Source organism: Protomyctophum parallelum (assembly GCF_964188405.1).
Source record: "Protomyctophum parallelum genome assembly, chromosome: 5".
NCBI classification, from domain to species: Eukaryota; Metazoa; Chordata; class Actinopteri; order Myctophiformes; family Myctophidae; genus Protomyctophum; species Protomyctophum parallelum.
The window spans coordinates 31,146,827-31,168,827 of NC_139702.1; the positions used below are offsets into that span (position 1 = coordinate 31,146,827).

The following is a 22,001-nucleotide window of genomic DNA, read 5'->3' on the forward strand; positions in this document are numbered from 1 at the left end:
CTACTATAAAGTGTGCTGACCATATAAGGATTTCCTCCCCGTCTCCAGTGAGCCCCTGGGGTAAAAAAAAATCCCTAGTTTCGGTTTGGGTGGCAAAGCCTTCATCCAATCAGGATGAGAGGGGCCTTCCTCCAATACACTTTCAAAATACTATATAGAATGTCGTCGGAGACGGAAACCATGAAAAACGGCATACTATAGTATTTCGTTTCCCGATTTATAATTTTTTGAAAATCGTGAAAAACACAGTCCCGCCCCCTTTCATGACAACGAGCAGCCCGGAAGAGCATTCCCAATTCACATAAGACACCAGACAGTCAATGAGGAATTTTAATTTGTGCTACACACTTTGTTTTAACAAATCACAAAAAAAAAAACATTTAAAAATACATATTTATATTTCTCTATTTCTTCTTTTTTACGGTTGGATGACAGCTGTTTGCAGATAGCAAAATAGTTATTTTCTTCTTTTTGCAAAATAGGAAAACAAAACAAAAAAAATCTTCCAAAAGCTTTGTCATTTAGCAGATAGAAAGAGCAGCATACAATCATTATGCATTTTTTTTGTTTCATTTTTACAATTCATGTGCAACAAACGGCCATTAAACATTCCGTAACTGGTGACTGATTGGTTGACATTGAAGACGATGTGAAGGACATTGCAGACGTGCTGAAGAAGGCAGAGTGAGAGAAGAGGTTGAGAGACGTTGAGGAGAAGAGCAGGCAGATGAAAGTGCAGACAAATCGTCTCCGTCAGGGCAGAAACATCCCGTCTCCTGTTTTAACTACAGCATCACACAAAAGCAGCAGATCTGCAAACTCAAAATGCGTCGCGAGGCGACACGTTTCGACTTCGAGCTTGTAGATCTGCTACATACGCTTTTCTTTTTATTGATCCTGAAAAGTAACAGTTTTTGACATATGAGGTTTCCACCCGACAGAGACATTAAACTAGGGATTAGGGTTGGCCTACATGCCAAGTAGCATAAAAGACAGTAAGTAAGTAATGGTTGCCAACAATCCCCCGCCGGGCATCTCTTATTTAAAAAGAAATGTTTAAGGGACGCCCTGAGAAAAAGATGAAATCTCACTGTATATATATGTACAGTTTTTGTATATTATATTATTAACCACTTGAACCCCAGCATCCACATTCTGGGGGAGATATTAACCAAAAGAAATTAGCTGATCTACAAAGCTTGTAGATCAGCCATTTTTGGCAAAGACATTTAGTTTAGAGAAAAAAGTGGGTCCAGTTCACCAAGTGAAGAGGGTTCAAGTGGTTAACAACTTGTATTAGCATATAGTATATTATGTACATTATATATGAGCTATTTGAACTCTTAAAATAAGGGATTCCTTATTTCAAGGCACAGTTGGCAACCCAACCAGGGATACACCCAGTTACTGTATATCGGCACACATTGGCTAATGGCCGACATTCACACAGATGGCAGTGGACAATGTTTCTAGGTAGTTGCATAGCAAGAAAAAGAAAAGAAAAAAAACCTTTGAAACTGATATTTTTCACACAAAAAATGTGGACATTAAAAAGGTTATTTCGTGAATTTGTATGATTGAATGTGTGCTCGTTCAAAACACTGAAAATACTTTTAAAAAGTTAGTTCATGAAGCTTTTCTTAGTTACCCTGGGACAAAAGGGAGGGGTAATAAATAACAAAAAATTAAATAAATAGAAAACCATCGATAACGGCCTAGACCTTCACGATTGGTGCATCCCTAATGAATACTTCGAGGTGCATGGTCTGTAGTCTGTACCTTAGCTGTACCACAGCCTACAGACTGAATACCAAGGGAGGGTATGGGAAGCAGAGAAATTAATAAGGCATAATTTTTTATACTTGGCTGCGTGCTACTGGTGTCACTCACCAAAACAAAATAGCTGATCCAAGCTTGGAGACTGGCTCTTTTTCCGGGGCATGCATGCTAAGCATAAATCCGGCTTACGGGGAGACAGGAATTAAGGACGAAAACGTGAAAGAATGAATGAATGAATGAATAGGTAAAAGGATGGAGGGAGTGCCATACAGAAAAACAAAAAACTAAAATACTAACAGATTTATGTGGTTGTGTGTAGTTGGTCCCACCCCTTCCCCTGATAATAAATCTGTCGGAGGTCTTTGTAGTGTGTAGCAGGTTTGTGTGCGCTTATAAAGAAACGCAATGTTAGCATTCTAAAAAGGTAACGCTCTCTAAAATGTTAAAATAAACTAAACATTGAAAAAAAAAAGGTAAGAAACATTTAAGGCTTTTAAGGATCATAATGTTTTTTTTCTTTCTTTCTTTTCTGAGCTAAAACAAAAAATAAACTGTACACGCACTGCTCTGTCTTTCCGTTTACTAACTACAAAAACAAAACAAAAAAAGGACAATCAGTTTGTCTACATTAGGTTAGCTCCATTTCCACGATTGCTCACCACACTTTTCTAACCCCCCCCCCTCACGTCGCCAGTGATATCTGAGGAGTTTCATTACACCGTTAAAACAACCTGGAGCCGAGTGGAAAACTGCTGGCTCTGGACTTTCCCTGGTCGATTTCAGGGAATTTCAACACTTGTCACTCTCATCTTCCTTGTGCGAGGTGAGAAGGCAACTTTATTTTATTTGATATCTTTTTTTTTTTTTAAGAGATTTTTCTATCCTGAGATTGGGTGTCCTGGCAGTTCTTACGACAAACATTCTCCACTCTTCAGCTCTTAAGTTGGCTCTCCACCAAACCAAGACTTACTACAGACTGGCAGTCGAATGAAGTTGGAAGATCAGCCGGTCAGTTGGAAGGTGTGAAAAAAAAAGTTTCTGAATGTACCCGAGAGCCGACACTGACTTTTTCCAACAACAAGCTCGCTGCTATCCGGCGGTATTCAACGCTTCCCTACAACTTGCGACCCGACACAACAGTGTACCCACCAGCCTTTCAACAGCAGGTTTTCGGCAATAGACGATTTCCAACACTTTACTACAGCGGTGGAGAGCTACCTTTAAGGAGGACGCCTGCAGGATCACTTCTTCGACCCCTCCCCCCCCACCCACCCACCATTGTACACTGTTCCTTTCCCACATTAAAAACATTGAGTAAGTCTTCCACACTCGCTCGTCTCCAGGACCAGTACATGGGTCTTACAACCTGCCCCCCCCCCTGCAGCGCTTGCCTAAATCCCTCTCTGATTTGAGTTCCTTCCCTCTCAAGGCAAATCAGCAGTGAGTCAAAGTGGGAGGTATTATGGACAGGTGACTTCTTTGGCCTATCAGTGACTTTACAAACTGACAGAACTGGGTTTAAATCCATTTAAACTAGTAGGTGGCGAGGGCATCTCTCAGTCCAAGTTAACGTCCTCCACCATACACAGAGATTAAGTGCAACGTCGATGGACAAAGACTGTTGTTTCAAATTCTCCATTAAGAATATAATGTCCTTACCGGTCTGTGTCTGTGAATGACGGAGAACATCATAAAAAAAGACAGTGGCAAAATCCTGTCAGATTTGCTTTAAAAAAATTATAATAATCAGTTTCAATTTTCAACAACACGAATCTCAGATGTTTTCTAACCGCAATTCCCTTCTGTTGAAATGGAAAACAGGCTTTGAAAATGGCTGATTTACACTCGCTTGTGCGCCGTGTCACGCACTGGAAACAGCAGATCTACAAGCTCACAATGGGTTGTTGCAGTGCGACGCGTCAGCTTGTACATCGGCTATGTTCGGCGAGCGACACTGGCACGCACCACAACCAAGTCTAACTCCCCATTAAGGCTGCCTGGAGTTCCGTTTTTTGGCCGCGTTGTGTCTGCAGTCCGTATCAAATGTGTAGAGTAAAAAAAAGAAAGAAAAGAAGGCGAGGTGTTTCTCTGAGGCACCCGGGGGTCAGCAGAGCTCCTGGTGTTTTCACTTCCTGGGGTCGTGGCTTTGCGAGGTCATGGCGACGATGACGGGCTGCTGTGCAGGTGTGACCTGAGGCGGGGGGGCTGAGTCCGGGCCCATCGCCGCCTCCTCCTCCATTTTGATCCTCTTTGGTTGAGGCTCGCCGCCCGGCTCGTCGGCTCCCCCGGTGGCGGGAGGCCTGCTCAGCAACACCGGCGGGGAGCTGGAGGCCTGAGCAGCCAGGATCTGCAGAGGACTGCTCAGAGCTGCACAGAAGACAGAGAGATTAGCCAATATGTTGATGAACAGACAACTACAAAAATAAATAGATAGGGCTGTCACGATTACAACATTTAAGTTGATGATTAATCAAATAGACAAATAACATACAAATTTGAATTACTGTATGTATTGAATAGTGGAAATAGCTGTCATGTTTCGAGCTTGTATATCTGCCAATTCCACCATTCATCCATTTAATAATTGAAAATATATGAACATTTGTAATGTTAACGACCACTCACTGTAGGTGTTGGGCAGGCTGGTGGCGACAGCGGCAGTGTGTTTGCCGTTCTGGGTGACGGTGCGAACAGGAAGCTGGTGGAGACCCAGGGCCATGCCACCACCCTGCACCGCCCCTTCCACCATCTGGATCACTCTTTCCCTGTTCTGATGCAACTCTGCACGGGAAACAACCACACACACACACCAGTGTTAAGGCCTAGTCACAAACAACCACACACACACACCAGTGTTAAGGCCTAGTCACAAACAACCACACACACACACCAGTGTTAAGGCCTAGTCACAAACAACCACACACACACACCAGTGTTAAGGCCTAGTCACAAACAACCACACACACACACACACACACACACACACCAGTGTTAAGGCCTAGTCACAAACAACCACACACACACACCAGTGTTAAGGCCTAGTCACAAACAACTACACACACACACACACACACACCAGTGTTAAGGCCTAGTCACAAACAACTACACACACACACCAGTGTTAAGGCCTAGTCACAAACAACCACACACACACCAGTGTTAAGGCCTAGTCACAAACAACCACACACACACCAGTGTTAAGACCTAGTCACAAACAACCACACACACACCAGTGTTAAGGCCTAGTCACAAACAACCACACACACACCAGTGTTAAGACCTAGTCACAAACAACCACACACACACCAGTGTTAAGGCCTAGTCGCAAACAACCACACACACACCAGTGTTAAGGCCTAGTCGCAAACAACCACACACACACACCAGTGTTAAGGCCTAGTCATACTCCAGTTTTAGGTGACGAGGTGACCACCGGAAACTACAAAATGACATCATGCCGCGGTGGTAAGCGACTCACCGCTCATCCGAACACAAGTATGTGTATGAATAGGCCTTAAAGTATGGCTAAATATACTGACAATTTTGTCAACAAATAAAAACTAGACTAAAATGTTAGGGAGGCGACTAGTAAAGTAATTTTATGCGTGGTTGTGTGTGCAAGTGTCACTCTCCGAAAATAGCCAATCTACAAGCTCACGTGTCGTAGCATGACACGTAATTTTTTTTTAATATTTATGGATGCACGTGTAGTTTTTTGCGTATTAATGCTTTTCAGTCGACTAAATCAACTGCAGATTTAGTCGACTAAAATCTTATATTTAGTTGACTAAAACTACACAAAAACCTTTCAGATGATTAAAACTAAATGGAATTTTATTCAAAAGACTATGACTAAAACGAAATCTAAATTTCCTGTCAAAAGCAACATAGACAAACACTATTTTGAAGAGTCCAGAAAAAAAGGGTTTGAACCACCGCAATACACACCTCTGAGCTCACTGCTGCCCTCCACTCCCCCCTGCTGGCCTGAGCCGACAGTGCAGGCAGTAGTGTACCCGTTGGCTGGGTTTATTTGGGGCGGGACGCTGGTGACCACCCTCACCATGGTGACGGTCTGCGGCGGGGGGCTCTGGAGCAGGTGGAGGGCCTGGCCGCCGCCGCTGGGGAGGAAGGCCAGGGCTTTCCCCAGGCCTGAAGTCAGCTGCGTGGGATGGTGAGAGGGGGCAGCCATGATGACGGGCTGAGCACTGACCGGAGAGCCTCTGACCGGAGAGCCTGGTGGACCAAGACAACCGTTAAAAATCCCCCACTTTTAACCCATTTAGACCTGAGCTCCATTCTACAAAAAACGTTCACTCTGAAAGAATATATATTAAAGACGTTTGACCTGTTAATTTAATGTAATGCACACACTTATAGTCAGAGATACTTGTGCTCTCTAAGGAAGAGGCTGTGCTGCTCAAGATGTACATTAAATCGTCCTCAACGGAAGACATTTTATTGGACATTGGGATATGCACGTCTATAAATTATTACTAGCAGTGGTATTAAAAGCTATTAACGTATGTATATTTACACAGTCTTGAGTCTTTTGGCCAGCTAGCCTTCCTGCATTTGGCAGCTGCAACTGTGGCGATTAAGCCTTGGATTATGTGTTGCAATTGTTCATTTTATTATAGTTTGCTCTTCATAGGTGAAATACGCCACTCTGCTGCCAATGGTATTGTCCATGTGCTGGCAAACAGATCTCCCATGCTATCCCATAGATTGGGAAATTCTGGATTGTAGCAAGTGTGATTGTGGTTGTTGTGGTTAGACAACACAAAGATATATCGTCTGTCAGACGGAAAACGGTTACTTTTGAAGGATTCAAATTCAAAACATTGCAAAAGCAGCGGACCTACAAGCTCAAAATGTGTCGCTTCACGCTACTTTCCGAGCTTGTGGATCGGGTACTTTTCATGCCTTTGTGCGACACCTGTAGTATGATCAAATAGGGGACACTAATTTATGAAAAAGATAATGGAAGAAAATTAATCTCAAATATGGAGATGAGAGGTTTATAGTGAACAAAATTGCCACGCTCTCCCAATAGAGCGTCACAGTCCCACCCCCTTTCATGACGACGCCAGGCCCAGGAAATGATTCCCAATGCATTTTTCCCATTTCAAAAGGTATTTATTTAAAGACGGTTACGCCGCTCAGTGGCCTTGTGGTTAGAGTGTCCGCCCTGAAACTGGGAGGTTGGGGTTCAATCCCCAGCCGGGTCATACCAAAGACTGTAAAAATGGGACCCAATGCCTCCCTGCTTGACACTCAGCATCAAGGGTTGGATTGGGAGTAAATCCCTGCGACATACTAGCGTCATGTCCAGGGGGTGTACTTGTACATCAAGCTGCCTCACGCTACAGAAACAGGAGATAGGCTCCTGCCTTATGGGCCTCATGGCTCGGCAAGGCTACTTACTTACTTACGCAGCGGGCAAAGCCAACTCGAGTCGTGACAACTCATGACAACAAACACAATATTTTGGACCAAACAAATAATTACAAAGAAGAAAAACAACAAAAAAAGTGTTGTAACCTGCCGTTTTTTTCTTCTTTCTAATTATTTGTTCGGCCCAAAAATGTGCGTTGTCATGATTTGTCACGACAAGAGTTGGCTTTGTCCGCGGCGTAAACGTCTTTAAATAAATACTTTTTGAAATGTCTATGAGGAAAATGAACGGAGAATCATTTCCTGGGCCCTGGTAGGGGGCGGGACTGCGACGCTCTATTACTGTGCGACTTTCCACATGCACATGCGCGTGCTTCTCACCTGGGGCACTCTGGGAGTAGCGGTACTCCGGTACGGAGGCCAGCTTATGAGCCAGCTGCTCGTGGTGGTCGTGGGGGACCGGTGAGCCCTCTCGACTCAAACACTCTGGGGTCTGCAGGCCGCTGGAGGGGGGAGACAGAAGGCCCTGGTGGGTAGGGGACGCCGGGGCACTCCTGGAACGGGACAAGGAGGGGACAGAAGCAAAAGAGAGAAAAGCGATTTAATGGTAAACGAGTGACACCAAACAAAACAATCCTGCTCACAGAAGCAACATAACGTAACACAGACAACGCCTACACTAGTAGAGATGCGCGGATACAATTATTTTGTTCTCTACAACAATTCCGATAACCCATAACTTGCGGACCGGTCTATCGATACCGAGTACCGATCCGATACCAGTGAGTAATTTAAACATATTTAGGACAGTGGGTCTCAAAGTGGGGTACAGGGAGCATCTAGGTTCCTTGAAGGGGTTCCAAATGAACGCTTACACATTTATTTATTTTGTAATGTTTTTTTATGGCTTTCGCCTTCATTTTATATTTTTCATGGAGGGACAGACAGTAGGCTGACAGGAAATGGCGAGAGAGATGGGGGGAAGACATACAGTAAAGGCCGTCGGGATCGGGAGTCGAACCCGCGGCACACTGCCAGACTGGATTACTAGCCAAGGTGCTTGGACCATTGAGCCATGGCATACACATGTGAGTGTACAAATGTATATTCCTTGAAGTGTAATGAGACACTTGTCGAATTTGGTCCTGTAGCTGCACGCTTTGATTTGATGTTGATCAAACATCCTCGCAGAGGGGTTTAAAAAAAAATAATGTAACAAGTTACTTCTAAAAGTAACGTCACCCAACACCGGTTAAAGCATATCAGATGTTTTCCTAATATCGTGCAGCGCTGATAAAGACGGTCTACAAATCCCACTTACTTTGTTCTATCCAATCCCATGTCAGCCGCGAGGAGAAGCAGAGATAAGAGGGTTAAACCGAGCCAAAACAAGGCCAGACCGTGTGTGTGTGTGTGTGCGCGCACGTGTGTTCGTTGAATCGTTTGATTTAGAAGCGCTACCTGGAAGAGAGTGGTCCAAAGGGCGTCCTGAAGCAAGCCACGCCTCTCTGTCTCCTCTTCCTGAAGGCCTGCTCCACCAGCTTGCTCTCGGAAGCCGAGTCCACGCGCCAGAAGCTGCCTTTGCCAGGCTCGTCCTGAGAGCGAGCCACTTTCAGGAAGTAGCGGTTCAGAGACAGGTTGTGTCGGATCGAATTCTGGACGGACAGAGGAGGAGGAGGGGTTTGGACAGAACAATTCTAGTGAACACCAACCAACAGTGGTTTTCAAACTTTTCCGTGCCAAGGACCCTCAAATTGATACCGGTAATGCATTTGGCCATGGAACGTCCATCTGAAAAGGTTTTGTGCCAGGGAGCTCCAGAAGAAGATTTTTGTGGTGCAACGACTCCAAGGAACAGCAATGTCCCTATGTCCTAACCTATGTGACTATGTCCCGATGTTTAGAGTACCAATAGGGGGTGCTGTTGCACCACTCGCTTCAGACTGGTCTGATGTTTTTGTTAAATTCAAATGTTTCATATTTTTCAAAAATGAAAAAAAAAAAAGCAGATGCACAAGCTCGCAGAGTGGCATTAAATGATGCACTGTGAGCTTGAAGATTTGCTATTTCAACCACTTTTGCGGCAGATCCCAGACCAATGGATCTACATGTGGGATCAGTGGACCCCCAGGGGTCTGTGAGGAGGTTCCAGGGGGTCCCCCAGAAAAACAAAGCATAAAGATCACACCCGTGTGAAGTGAGGGGCGCTCTTATCATCATACATCATCCATTTAATGTCAATGGGAATCTTTGTGTAGGACAAAAATAGTGGATTTGCTCGTCTACATAATTGTAAATTCTCATTTCATTGTCAATGGGAATTTAATGTTTGTGTAAAACAAAAGTCTACACTATAGCTGAATATATGAGGGGCTAGGGCGACCACAGTGCTTTACATTAAAATGTACTTCACATTCACACCGATAGCGGAGGACACCATGCAAGGCACCGACCTGCTCATCTGGAGCAATTAGGGGTTCAGTGTCTTGCTCAAGGACACTTCGACACTTTGCCAGGAGAGCCTGGAAACGAAACCTGGAACCTTCGGATTCCAAGACGTCCGCTCTACCTCCTGAGCCACTGCCGCCCCACATTAAACCTTATAAACACAAGCATTGCTATTTCCAAAGAATCTTGAATTTAAAAAAAATTACATTTATTATAAATTTTACTGCACAAGCTACAGTAAGCCAGATGAGCGTACGCACCTGCCAGCCCTTGTCAGCGGTGCGATAGTAAGGGTAGTGTTTGGTGATATGGGAGTAGATGCCACTTAGTGTCAGCTGCCTGTCTGGGGCCGAGGAGATGGCCTGGACTATCAGCTGCGCGTAGGAGTAGGGTGGCTTGGACTCATCCTGGAAGACATAACAATGTTAACATGTAAACATGGTGGGCTACACAGTACATTTACACTGGGGTCTGAAAGCCAATAACGACATCAGGGACAGTAAGGTTTTGATGTTCATTGCCATGACAAATTCCAAAGGTGGACAAGAAATCAAAAATGTATAGTTTGACGGCTGCCAATTGTTTAATCCAGTGTTCCACCGCATGTAATACGGCTTTCCCGAATTTTGTTTCATGGGTTTAATTCGCCGTATTTTAATAATTAAAAAGAAACTCCGGCTTTGCTGCGGACCTGATGACGAGGCCATCATGTTTTGATGACGAAACCGGAAATCAACCCATGCGCTGGGCTGCTAGGGCTTCTGGGAAATTGAGGCCAATGCAAGTGAACGCCATTGATCAATTTCCAATCAATGGAGCAACCTTTTTTTGATTTGTTCACCTTTGGGGTTACATCATGGCAAGGTAACTACACAACCCAAACCTCTACCATAGTGGTCTTGCCCTTTAAGTGGATATGTATTTACCTTGGGACTGTCCCCACCGGTCAGGTCCCCTCGCATGTCGGCTCCTCCCCCCCGTTGCTCGGCGACAGCTCGCCGCTGCTCGGAAACGGCCTTGGAGGCATACTCAGCTGCTAATTGGAGGTCAGAGGTTACGTTGCGCCCGTAGCGGTATCCTGAAGACCCCGCCCCTCGTGGACTGGCAGGGCAGGAGTTAGGAACACTGTGCAGACAGAGGAGGACAGGAGACCATGTTCAGAACACAGCTGATGGCTAAACCTTTTATACGTAATGCTGCAGACAGCATGAACCAGTCTCCTATAGTAGAGGTACACCTGGGGACGCCCACACGTAACTCTGTCATTTCTCAACCGTTTCGGACGGCTGGCTCGCCGGAACCGGGCACGTTCCTGTGGGTCTGGAAGTTCCCCCACATGGAGTTGCACCACTCACTTCACACAGGTGTGATCTTTTTTCTTTGATAGATTCCTATATTTCTGTGTCATGCACCAAAGGTTCCCAGCCCACATGGACTTACAGGACACAACATGCATACACGTACTGTAGTGTACACTGTGCTGTACTCTACTGGCCACTTTAGATGTTGCAGCTGTCCGTGTGTGGACAGACACGTACACATAGGGACACGCATAGCTGCGTAATGGAGCGGCGGCACCTCTCAAAACTGTCTGGCAATCAAACGCTACATTTCTGCGATTTTGAGAGGGCTGTGGTTAGTTTTGACGCCAGCATCATCGGAACTCATCAAAACTACAATATCTGATTAGAGTGTGGTCAAAAGATAGGAGAATGAGGTGGTCCAGGTCAACAGTTTAGCCTTTCTTCCTTGCTGTCACAAGTCGTGGATAATGTGTGATATGACAAACTGAAAGAATATATGATCTGGCTTATATTACAACTCAAATGAACATAAACCTTGACCAGATAATTAGTTTGGCATTGTAAATTAGGTGCTGCTTTGCTGACTGCCAATCCACGTCTATATTTTACACAAAAATGTCTGGTGAGAACCTTACCCGGCAAATAGCCTGTAATCAGCCATCACGTGACATGATAACATACAATTGAATCGAGTGTCTGTCTAGGTCACAATAACTGTAGTCTTCTATGAATTGTTGTGCACTTGGAAATGTACTATTTCTTTCTCTCCTCAACTGTCCGGCGGTAGTAAATATGTTGTGTTGACTCTCGAGAGCGCTTTCTCACCAAGGGGCCTGCAATCATTTGAATACCTACATCATTAAAGCCCTCCCACGATTATGTAGCCTAACCATGGTGACCTGACAGGGTTTTAAAACATGGGTTCCCAACCTTTTCTGGACTATACCACTTAAAAACAATCTCGAAAGCGCTATGTATTTTTCTGCTGCCTCCCCATCTCAAAATTCGGAGAGCACTTGCCTGGAAAGCCTTGCATGGGACGAGGAGAGTGTGGAAATCAGACATGGGAGAAGACCTTAAGAGATGGCTGTTCATAACTAGTGTGAAATTCTTAAATTATATGGCATCCCCGACAAAATTATCAATGCCATAAAAGTTCTATATACAAATACCTCAGCGACCATCCTTACTCATTCCCATCCTTGTTGGCATACTCCAAGGCGACACCCTTTGGCACACTCCAAGGCGATACATTATTGTTGTTGAATATGTTCTTCGTATGTCAGTTGATACTATCAATGATAAGGGCTACCAACTAAACCCTAGGAGAAGCTCTCGTCATCCTGCTAAATACCTAACAGACACCGACTTCGCTGATAACATTGCGCTTATCAGTCAAACATTGGAATACGCTCAGGCTCTCCTTCAGTCTCTTGAGCAGGCCTCCAACTGTGTTGGTCTTTATCCCCACGAGACGGAAACTGAATACGTAAATATATGCAAATCCAACAATAACCACATTATAAAAACACTTAAGACTCCTCTCAAACAGGTTGATGACTACAAGTATTTGGGTTCATATTTATCTTCTTCCCAAAAGGACTTTCAAACTAGGAAGGGTATGGCCTGGTCAGCCTGCAATGACATGCATAAGATCTGGTCATCCCAGCTTAGTAAGGTCAGGACGACCGTTGAGCCGATCCTACTCTTTGGCTCTGAGACACTTTCAAAGAAATTAGCGAAACAGCTGGATGGCACTTACACCCGCCTTCTAATGAGAGTGCAAAATCTCTCTTGGAAGTGCCACCCATCGACCTCTCTAATATACGGCAAACTTCCCTGCGTTTCTTCACTAGTCCGATCCAGAAGAACACAGTTTGCCGGCAACTGCTACAGAGCTGACAATGAGGTTATATCTTCCCTTCTTCTCTGGAATCCTGCCTCAAAGCAGACCAGAGGTAGAAAACTGTCTGTTCCCTGATGTCATCGCTAGGGACACATGCATCAGTAAGCAGGAAATGGGATGGCAATGGATTGTGAAATCCATGACCGTGGTCAAAAAATGATGCTACTGTGGAGTCAGTACTGCTGTATGGGGCTGAGACATTGGACCCTCACAGTACAAGAGGAAAGAGCCCTGGATGGAGTGGTCTTCACAAGAATGCTACGAATGGCTCTAGGTGTCACATGGACAGACCGCATCAGAAATGTGGACCTCTATGGGGACCTACCACGGGTCACGGACAAAGTCAGAGAGAGAAGAATGAGGCTGGCAGGGCACTGCGTCAGCCACCCAGAACTTGAGGCAAGTTAATCGACTATGGGAGCCAACCCAGGGCAAAGCCAGGAGGGGAAATAAGCATACCACCTACGTAGACGTACTGCGGCGCGACAACACTGAAGAGCTCAAGAACCTGATGATAGTATGGAGGGCAGCGATCCAGGAATCCTGAGTTTGTGTTGGCTAGACCTCACTCTCGCAGTAACTAACCAAGTACATAAACTGAACATTCACTCTCTACTACACACACACAAACACACGGATACACAATGCAGGCTAATTATTAACTAGGTTTTATCTGTAGGAGCCACGTTGACTGAGAACACAACTGCACAGTAATAACACATTACATAACGCACACATACACAAACACACGCATGCGCACGCACACACCGGCCGCTTCTTCTAAAGTAAACAGTGGTTTCTGGGCGAGCGAGTACGTGTGTTTTGATTTGCCTTTGGCATCAGTGAATCATAGTTGTGGGAGAGAGAGAGAGGAGTGTGTGTGTGTGCACACAGACACACACACACGGTAGAGTGGTGAAAGGCAGACAATACATCTCACAATTAAAACACGACACATTCATGCCCAAAACACACAACAACGACATTTTTCACACACACTGCCTTATAACTCATACTTCAGTAGCTGGGCAATCTTTCTTCATATGAGAGGTCACAGGGACAAGTGTTAATGTAACCACAATTAACTTGTCCAACAAGACAAGTGACTCCAAATGTCACCATGTGACCCTGTGTTATTGATTTGAGCATGTGTGTGTGTGTGTGTGTGTGTGTGTGTGTGTGTGTGTGTGTGTGTGTACATACATCACACCTCCTTTGTGTATATGTGGGCACTGTTGCTTAAAGTGTCATCAGAGTCTGCCTGAAAAAGGCCACAGTTAAGTGGAGGACAGTGTGTGTATGTTGTGTGTGCGTGTGTGAGTGCGTGCATGTCTCTGTGCATGTGTGAGAGTAGGGGTTGAAGGGCGAGGGGGAGGTGTCGGGGGCTCTCGAAAGGAAGCCACAACTGGACGGAAAAGAAAAAGAAAAAAAGAAAAAAGTTCTGCAGGCAAAACAATCTGCCCTAGAGCCAATCACACGGCTGCAAGCTGCAGCCCTTCCATATAAGGCGTGTGTACACAAGCTCACATTGGTTGGACTGCTTGCATACTTGGAGGATCAAAGCCGCCAGAGGGCGCACACACCGACCACGTTTTCTCATTCATGCTTGCTTGCTAGACACAGACAGACAGACACACAGCAACATGTGCTGCATGCATGCGGCAGCACAGAGAAGGCAGCGGAACACACATGCACACAGTAGGAGGAACAGCGTTTCCACAGAACGCAACCACAATGACACAGAAACACTTATGCGCGGTTTCATAAGCCCAAGACTTTTACCCATTCTGACCTGAGATCAGATTCTAAGGATGTCTTCTACATCCTGACAGTTTTCTGAAAAAGCTATGTTTCTATGTCAGTCGTTCTTCGATTTTTCAAAAATAGCAGACCTACAAGCTCGTAGATCTGCTATTTTTCAATAGCTAAATTACAACATAATGTTTAAAACACCAAAAGGGGTTCACACGCAAAATGGGTTAACTCATTATGATGACCCGAAGCTGATTCTATAAAGAATGCCCTCTAAAATCAGTAATTCTCACACACTTACAAAAGGATTTTAAAAAATAGTAGATGTACAAGCCTTTAGCTTGTGTACGTCTACTATTTTAGAATAGCCAATGCCAAAAATCTAAAATGACACAAATGCTTTCCCAGTTTTAATGGGTTAAAGGAGACTTTCAGCCTGGCGTCCCTATTTTGTGCCATGGTTATTATAGGCAATAGATTGCAAACATAGCGTACCTGTATCTGCTATTGCTTTTACAGCTCAACACCATCTTAGGCCTTGTGTGGTTAATGTACTGTATTTAAGTGATGAACAAAACAATTGTGCTCTTCTTCATCTATAAAGCTCTTACAACAGTGACATGTCCATCTCTCAGCCATTCTCCAGAGGCCACATCCAGCCTTCACACAGAGCGATTTGACTCACAACTGAGCCTGTGCTTCCCTGACTAAATGGACAAGCATTTACCTTGTGGTGATACAAAATCAGGCTAATGACAAGTCAACACTCCAATGACCAACATGGCTGGAGAGGTCAATGAGGTCAATGTTACATGTGGTAACACTAACTAAAACCTTTACCTATTTGACTGCCAGAGTTAAAACATTGTCTATAGCTGCCCTTGCCAGCCATTCCAGGCGTTTACCAACCTTTGAAAAATCATAGAATATTATTCCTCACAACGATCCACCAGCCGATCGCTTTGAAAGACGCAGCAGTCTTGTAGAGTCGGGGGGGAAAGTACTGTGCCGCCGTGATAATCCTTTCCATAGTTATGGGCAGTTGAATGTGGCTTGTTTTTGAACAAAAAACACCAGAAAGCAGAGAATTATTTTCAATCTAAAAGACCATTATTTCCAGTCGTGGAACAATAACTCATGGGACCATTCTTTCTGGTGTATCGTACATCCTCTCCAAAATCAAGTCAATGCTACTGAACGGAGTTGAATAAACTCTTTTCCTCAATCTTTTCCAACGCCGATGCATCATTGCATAGATGTACATAGCAATCCATATCCATAGCAATAAGCATCATGCAGAATGTAGTGTGAACATGGAAATATGGAAACAGATGTCCCATCTATACCTCCTTAACTACAGTCAGAACTAATTAAAGCATACTATGCAGTGCTAGTATGCTTTGAAAGCATACTAGCTTTCAAAACTGATGAAGGCCGTTCACGGCTGAAACGTTGTGCCTTAACTAATGGCGTTTTAAATAAAACAAAACACCACTGGAGCAGAGCCTGTGTGCGGACTTCTTTCTTCATTCATGTATCTACCTTTAGTCCAGCACAAGCCACCTGCTTTTTAAACTTGAAAGCATGTGTGTCAATGACTCATTTTAGCGTTAAGCCCAAACCACAACAATGCAACTCCTTGCAACTGCCATTGGGAATAATGTTTGCAAGTAGTTGCATGTTGCAAGGAGATGCATGGCGAATCATTTGGTGAGGTTTGGGCTTTAGCTATTTAAAAATAGCAGATCTACAAGCTCACCGTGAGTCACTTTGTGCAAGCTTGTACATACGCTATTTTTGAACTTTGAAAAAAATGTTTAACTCTATTTTTCCCAGGTACGTATATAAGTAAGTCGACGCTAGGTGGCGTCATATACCATGTCCGTATATATATATATATATATATATATATATATATATATATATATATATACATACGTACCCCAACGTAGACTCCGTCTATGTAATGGTTGATGCATATATACACAGTGCAGAGCAGTGGAAGAGAGGATTTTCAATCTCTGGTTCTAAGATCGCTGTCCTTGGTGGATTTTCTGCCATCCACATTTCTGATTTAATTTGTGTATTTTTACCGCGCCGCTGGCGCCATGTAAACGCTTCTGACGAGAGGTAAGGAGTGTGTGTGAGTGTTCCAACAGTGTGTGGGCTGCGGGGGGGCGGGCAAACAATGTCTCATTAAAGTGAGCATGTACAGTATAGCCCCTGGAGCTGGGGTTTATGCTAACAGCTAGCGGTAGAGATAGAGTTAAAGTGTTTTGAATAAATTTGAATTAAGAAACGTTTTAAGAACTACTGATTTAGAATGCATTTGTAGGTCCTTCACACAAGGAGCAATTCTTTCGTGCAATTATTTAGCATTAATTTCAAATTGCTGTGTGTCAAGCACACAGAATGCAAATATTACAAGGTGATAAAGTGGTGGTCCATTTTACCCTAAAGGCTTCATAAAGAAATGTTTACCTTTACCATCTTTGCTTAAACCTGACCGATACAGTGTCTGTACAGCACTTTGCCTAGTGATCTTGTAGATCTTCTGGTAGATCACCATCGCACAATAGCATAAACATTAAGTCAATAGTCAGCAACTATTTTCACCAAAGCTACAACACCGCCAGAAACACTTATGGATGGTTTCATAATCCCAAGACGGGGAGTTAACCATTTTCAACCTGGCGTCCCTGTTTTGGGCATACCTCTTGAAAAAACAACAGTTGTTTTTTATCATGTTTGATCATGCTTGATCCGTGAGCACTATTGATAACAAGCCGCTTATGTTGTTGCTTTTGGGCTATTTTATGTGATGTGTGCAAATGGTGTGCACAGAACTAACTTGCGTGTGTGTTTGTGCTACACCTCACCTGATGGTGCCTGTGGGCGAGTGCAGAGGCGGACTGAAGGGCCTGAGGTGTTCTTCGTGCATGGTGGGAATGCTGATTTTGAGGGGCGAGATGTGAGGGAAGAGCGGGCGAGGTGGCGGCGAGGGCTCCTCCTCCTCTCTCTGCTCCTCGGCCTCCAGCAGCGACATGAACTGGATCTTTATGACGGTGCTGGGGAATCGAAACACACACCTGGGGAGAGAGAGGGGCGGCAGGGGCACACAAGAAGAAGCAGCGAGTGGGAAGAGAGAGACAGAGATGGAGTGGAAGGTTAATGGATGGAGAGGAGGGAGGATACATGGGATTCGGGAGAACGGGGGTTAAGAGGTAGAAAAGGAAAAAGGTGAAAGGAGGAAAAGAAATGAACAGACAGCAGCGAGAAGGGATAGGTGACATACACACACACACACAAAAGAGTAGAGTGAGACATTTGATAAACATAAACAAACCATTTGAGAAAAGAACAACTTGTCTGCAACTGATAATTCTCTCTTTTGTTATTGTTGCTACAATTACGAAGAACCTAAAACAAAAGAAAATTACTCTTGTGTGTAGCTGATATTTTTGGATGCAACGAATAAAACCTTGGAATACTGCTGACAGGAAGGTCTTGGTTCATAAAATGATAATACTCTCATAAAACAGCTACTCTTTGTTTTAAGCATAATGAATGATGAACTGTGGAATGTACGTGTGTTTCTACAGACAACATTAGATGATGTGGGCAGACAAAAATAGATGTGGACTGTCTACAGCCGAGTACTGGCCCGACATGAATAAGGCAGACAAAATGTAAAACTACAGAGTAAAATCCTCAATGTTGAATGCAATGTTTATGTGACACTGTTATTACACTCACAATGGAATAATATACAGTGTATTACTGTAATCCAAGAGGATATGTTGAGCTTAGACAGCTCCAAGCAGCCAGACAGTTAGTTACACAGTCAGTCAGATACGATCTAAAGTTTGGGGATCAGGCCCCGTTTCCTGTGTTTCTAAATCATGTTGAAAACACAATAAGAGAAAATTGATCATATTTGACTTATTTGAGTGTGTATTTTGTAGTCACAAAAAAGGTTAATTACTGCAATTACCTCTCCAAAGTCAGATCAATTAACGTAACAGCCTACCGTGATAGCCCGTAATCTTATTTGAGGGGCGCTGCCGCGCTAGTCCCTCCTATTACAGGTTTAATGTTTGTTTTTCTTTATACAAACATAAAAAACGCCATTGACAATGGACAGAGTTTAATGTTTGTTTTGACACTAACACAAACCAATGCCATTAACAATTAAGTTGAACAGACCACAAAGTTTAATGTTTGTTTTGTCACTAACACAAACCAATGCCATTAACAATGAAGTTGAACAGACCAGAGTTTAATGTTTGTTTTGTCTGAATTTGTTTTGTCCTCGATGTTGTAAGATGATAAGAGCGCCCTCACTTCACACGGGTGTGATTTTTTTATTCATCTATTCAATCAATTTACACCCTAAATTAAAGATATAAATTTAAAAATTCACTGGATTATGGTAAATCTTATCGTTATCTCACCTGGCTGACAGCAGTTAAAAAAAATCTTTATACAATACTCCATGGAATAAAGCTAAATAAAATTGTAAGACTGATGAATCATTTTGTTTATTAGAATGTATTGTTCTACATACAGCCTGTTGAAGACAAGTAATCACAGATCGAGGCTTTAACCTTTGCTTTTATAAAATTTCTCAGACCATTGGGGTTTTATGGAAGATGCAGTGAACATGTATTCTATTCTGTTAGTTTGACCAATTCAAACACTGGCTCTTCAAAAACGAACTCTTCATTCTACTGCTAGACCACTTCGAACACTCTTTTCATCTTAAAATAGGGTGGAATGAATCACCTACCCTACCCAGTCCAACCTAAACTAAACCAGGCCAAGGCCACACTACTGGCCTAATTATCCAGCCATCACAGAGGCCGAGCAGTCACTAATTACCTCAGATACCACAGATCAACCCTGTAGTCAAGGAACCCTAAAAGCTTCATAAAGAAATGTTTACTGTCTCTGCTTAAACCTGACCTACAGCAGTAGATATCACCATCGTACAATAGCATATACAAATAAATTATGTGTCTGAGCTCTTGTGTTTACTCCATGTGGCCTTCTGGTATGAGGATGTCAGATTATACTTCCCGATTGCTGTTTGACACACCCACAAACAAGACTTGACAGCCAATCAGATGACGCAAGGGCACTGCCCCTTGGAGCAGTATATACACAAACACGTACGCGCGCACGCACTATGCCAATCAATCAATAGCATGTCAAAGTCTCTGATGGTGAATTGAAGCACTGCGTAAACAACACAGTCTTGGGTGCTGTGTCTGTGAGAGAGGTGGCATAATAAAGGCCCCTATCTGATCATGCATACAGCTGTCACAGGGTTGTTGTTTACACTGGGGACGTAAAAACGCCACTGGCGTCATGTTAAACAATGTGAACGTAATGTGACACTCGGGTTACACACATTACAACATATCCCATGTCAAAACAATAATAATAAAAACAACATGCTATGGTTTGAGCTTGACACTCGAAAAAACGGAACAAGTTAAAGTCACATACAGTCTTCATTCGAGTGTTTAGCTTGTAGACGGGAAATAAATATGCACTTTATTTTTGACAGGCTATGTAGCCTGAACAAAATATAGGTGTTGTACTCCACTGTTTACACATCGACACCAACGTAAACAAACCTACCCCCCATAACAGCAAATACACAAACCACGCATGTGTTCCTTTCCACCGAGATACTATTGGAATCAATCATGCATGCTGCTGTTGTCGCTGCTTTTGACGCATTTGTTTACATTTTAGCATCGTCAGTTGGCCTTCAATGTGTGACTAAAAACGTTTTCGCGCAAGTAATGTCAAACTCCGAAACTTGCAAACTTTTAAGCCTGCACCCTTTCCCCTTGTAACTTGCAAAGTTAACAAAAGGCCTGATTTAAGTTCGTCATGACGTCTCTTTTCGAAAATAAGCTGATTTAACATCTTATGTTAGATCTGCTAATTTCGAATTGTGGACGCGAACAACACCGTCGCACGGCATAATATAAACCACTCCTTTAGCTAAGGCGTGTTAGAATGAATGTAGCAGGCCAAAATATATGCTATGCAGCTACTAGCGGCTAGTATTAGCATCGACTTTGAGTTTATATGAGAATTAGCTATGTAGCTACAGAGCTAATTCTCCCTCCGCATGCTATCGTGCTAAGCTAACATACTAACGTTAGAGTACGTTTGAGTAATGGGAGAATTAGCCCTGTGGCTAGTTAGCCACATCTAGGCTCATTACTAGCCAGCCAAGCATGCTAACGTGCTACGCTAACATGCTAACGGGAGGTCTGTGTCGGGGTGTTCCTCCCCACTGAATGAACTCACTCTCGGGGCAGCAGCAGCGGCGGAGCGCCCCTCCGCTGGAACACGCCGTCTACGAACACGCCGTTCTTCCCCAGGCACCGCAGCGAGAAGCCGCCGCGGGCGCTCTCGTCCACGTCGCCGTACGTTATCTGCAGGTGCCGCCGCGAGATGAAGCTCGAGTGGCCCATGTTGATGTCCACGGAACCGTGCGACGAGTTGCGGCCCACCGTCACCGTCCTCTGGCGCATGACGAACTCGAAGTCCCGGCCCTCCAGCCGGGCCAGGGCCTGCTGCGGGGGGGACGCGAGGCGGCGCATCGCGCCGTCCCGGGCCGCCGATATCACTCCTCCGCCGATGGAGGTGGAGAGCACCATGCCTCCCTGGTGGTGGTAGCCGTGCGAGACCCGCACGGGGCTGCACGGGGCGGACTGGAGGGCCAGCAGGGCTCGAGCCCCGGTGTCGTCCCGGTAATCTGCCATGTTGTTTTGTGTCAGGGGAGGAGGGGGGGTCAACACACACAGAGGGCTCGTGCAACGTGAGAGAGTTGTTACTTTGGGCCACAGTAGTGCTCGTGCTCCGTGGCTCGAGGAACACAACATGGATTCTGGGCAGCTCTGAAGATGCGGTGTGGGGAACTGGACGAGTGGACGGGACTCTGTGCTTGGCCCAGTTAGTAACGGTAACATGAACTCAACTTCAACTTCCAAGTTTGTTGTCACACTGTCAAGTTTACAGGGTGGGTGAATTTATGTTCCCACGAATTGCATTTTCAGGAAGAGGAAAATGACAATATATAATGTGTAGTTTGTGTACAGTGTACTTAAATTGAAAATGAACCCATTGACCTCCATAATAAGAAATGATACTGATATAACAGAGTGCCCGATCTCTTGTCTTGAGCGAATAAACAGAAATAGTACTAATAAAAAAGTCTCTTGTCTTGTGCAAATAAATAAAATACATAAAATTGCAGGATATCAAAATAAGTATCAGTGTGCACTGTGTGATATAAATATAATTAGTTAATAGTTGCATAAAGCATCATTTATTGTGGGGACCCCCATGTGTCCTTGAGGGGGGGTTTTTTTAGCCCTTTTTTATCTTGG

General features: G+C 44.2%; 1 protein-coding gene across 1 annotated transcript; it reads right to left on the reverse strand.

The window, feature by feature from the left end:
- Positions 1 to 3,131: 3,131 nt before the first annotated feature.
- On the reverse strand, positions 3,132 to 21,484 carry foxk1 (forkhead box K1). The gene is made up of 9 exons (XM_083766101.1): positions 20,917 to 21,484; positions 17,466 to 17,675; positions 10,551 to 10,749; positions 9,885 to 10,031; positions 8,638 to 8,831; positions 7,558 to 7,730; positions 5,728 to 6,015; positions 4,405 to 4,560; positions 3,132 to 4,146 (listed from the first exon to the last, which is right to left on the reverse strand). Exons 1-9 carry the CDS (start codon positions 21,372 to 21,374, stop codon positions 3,905 to 3,907), a joined length of 2,067 nt encoding a protein of 688 aa, XP_083622227.1. The 5' UTR covers positions 21,375 to 21,484; the 3' UTR covers positions 3,132 to 3,904.
- Between the last annotated feature and the right edge of the window lie 517 nt (positions 21,485 to 22,001).

What these genes read in the sequence shown, in the direction of transcription:
- foxk1 (XM_083766101.1), bottom strand. Translation starts at nt 21,374, where the DNA reads ATGGCAGATTACCGGGACGACACCGGGGCTCGAGCCCTGCTGGCCCTC. An exon ending in CCGCTGACAAGGGCTGGCAG is followed by an intron (nt 8,832 to 9,884) that starts GTGCGTACGCTC and finishes CTGTCCGTCCAG; the next exon opens with AATTCGATCCGACACAACCT. An exon ending in CAGCCTGCCCAACACCTACA is followed by an intron (nt 4,147 to 4,404) that starts GTGAGTGGTCGT and finishes TCTTCTGTGCAG; the next exon opens with CTCTGAGCAGTCCTCTGCAG.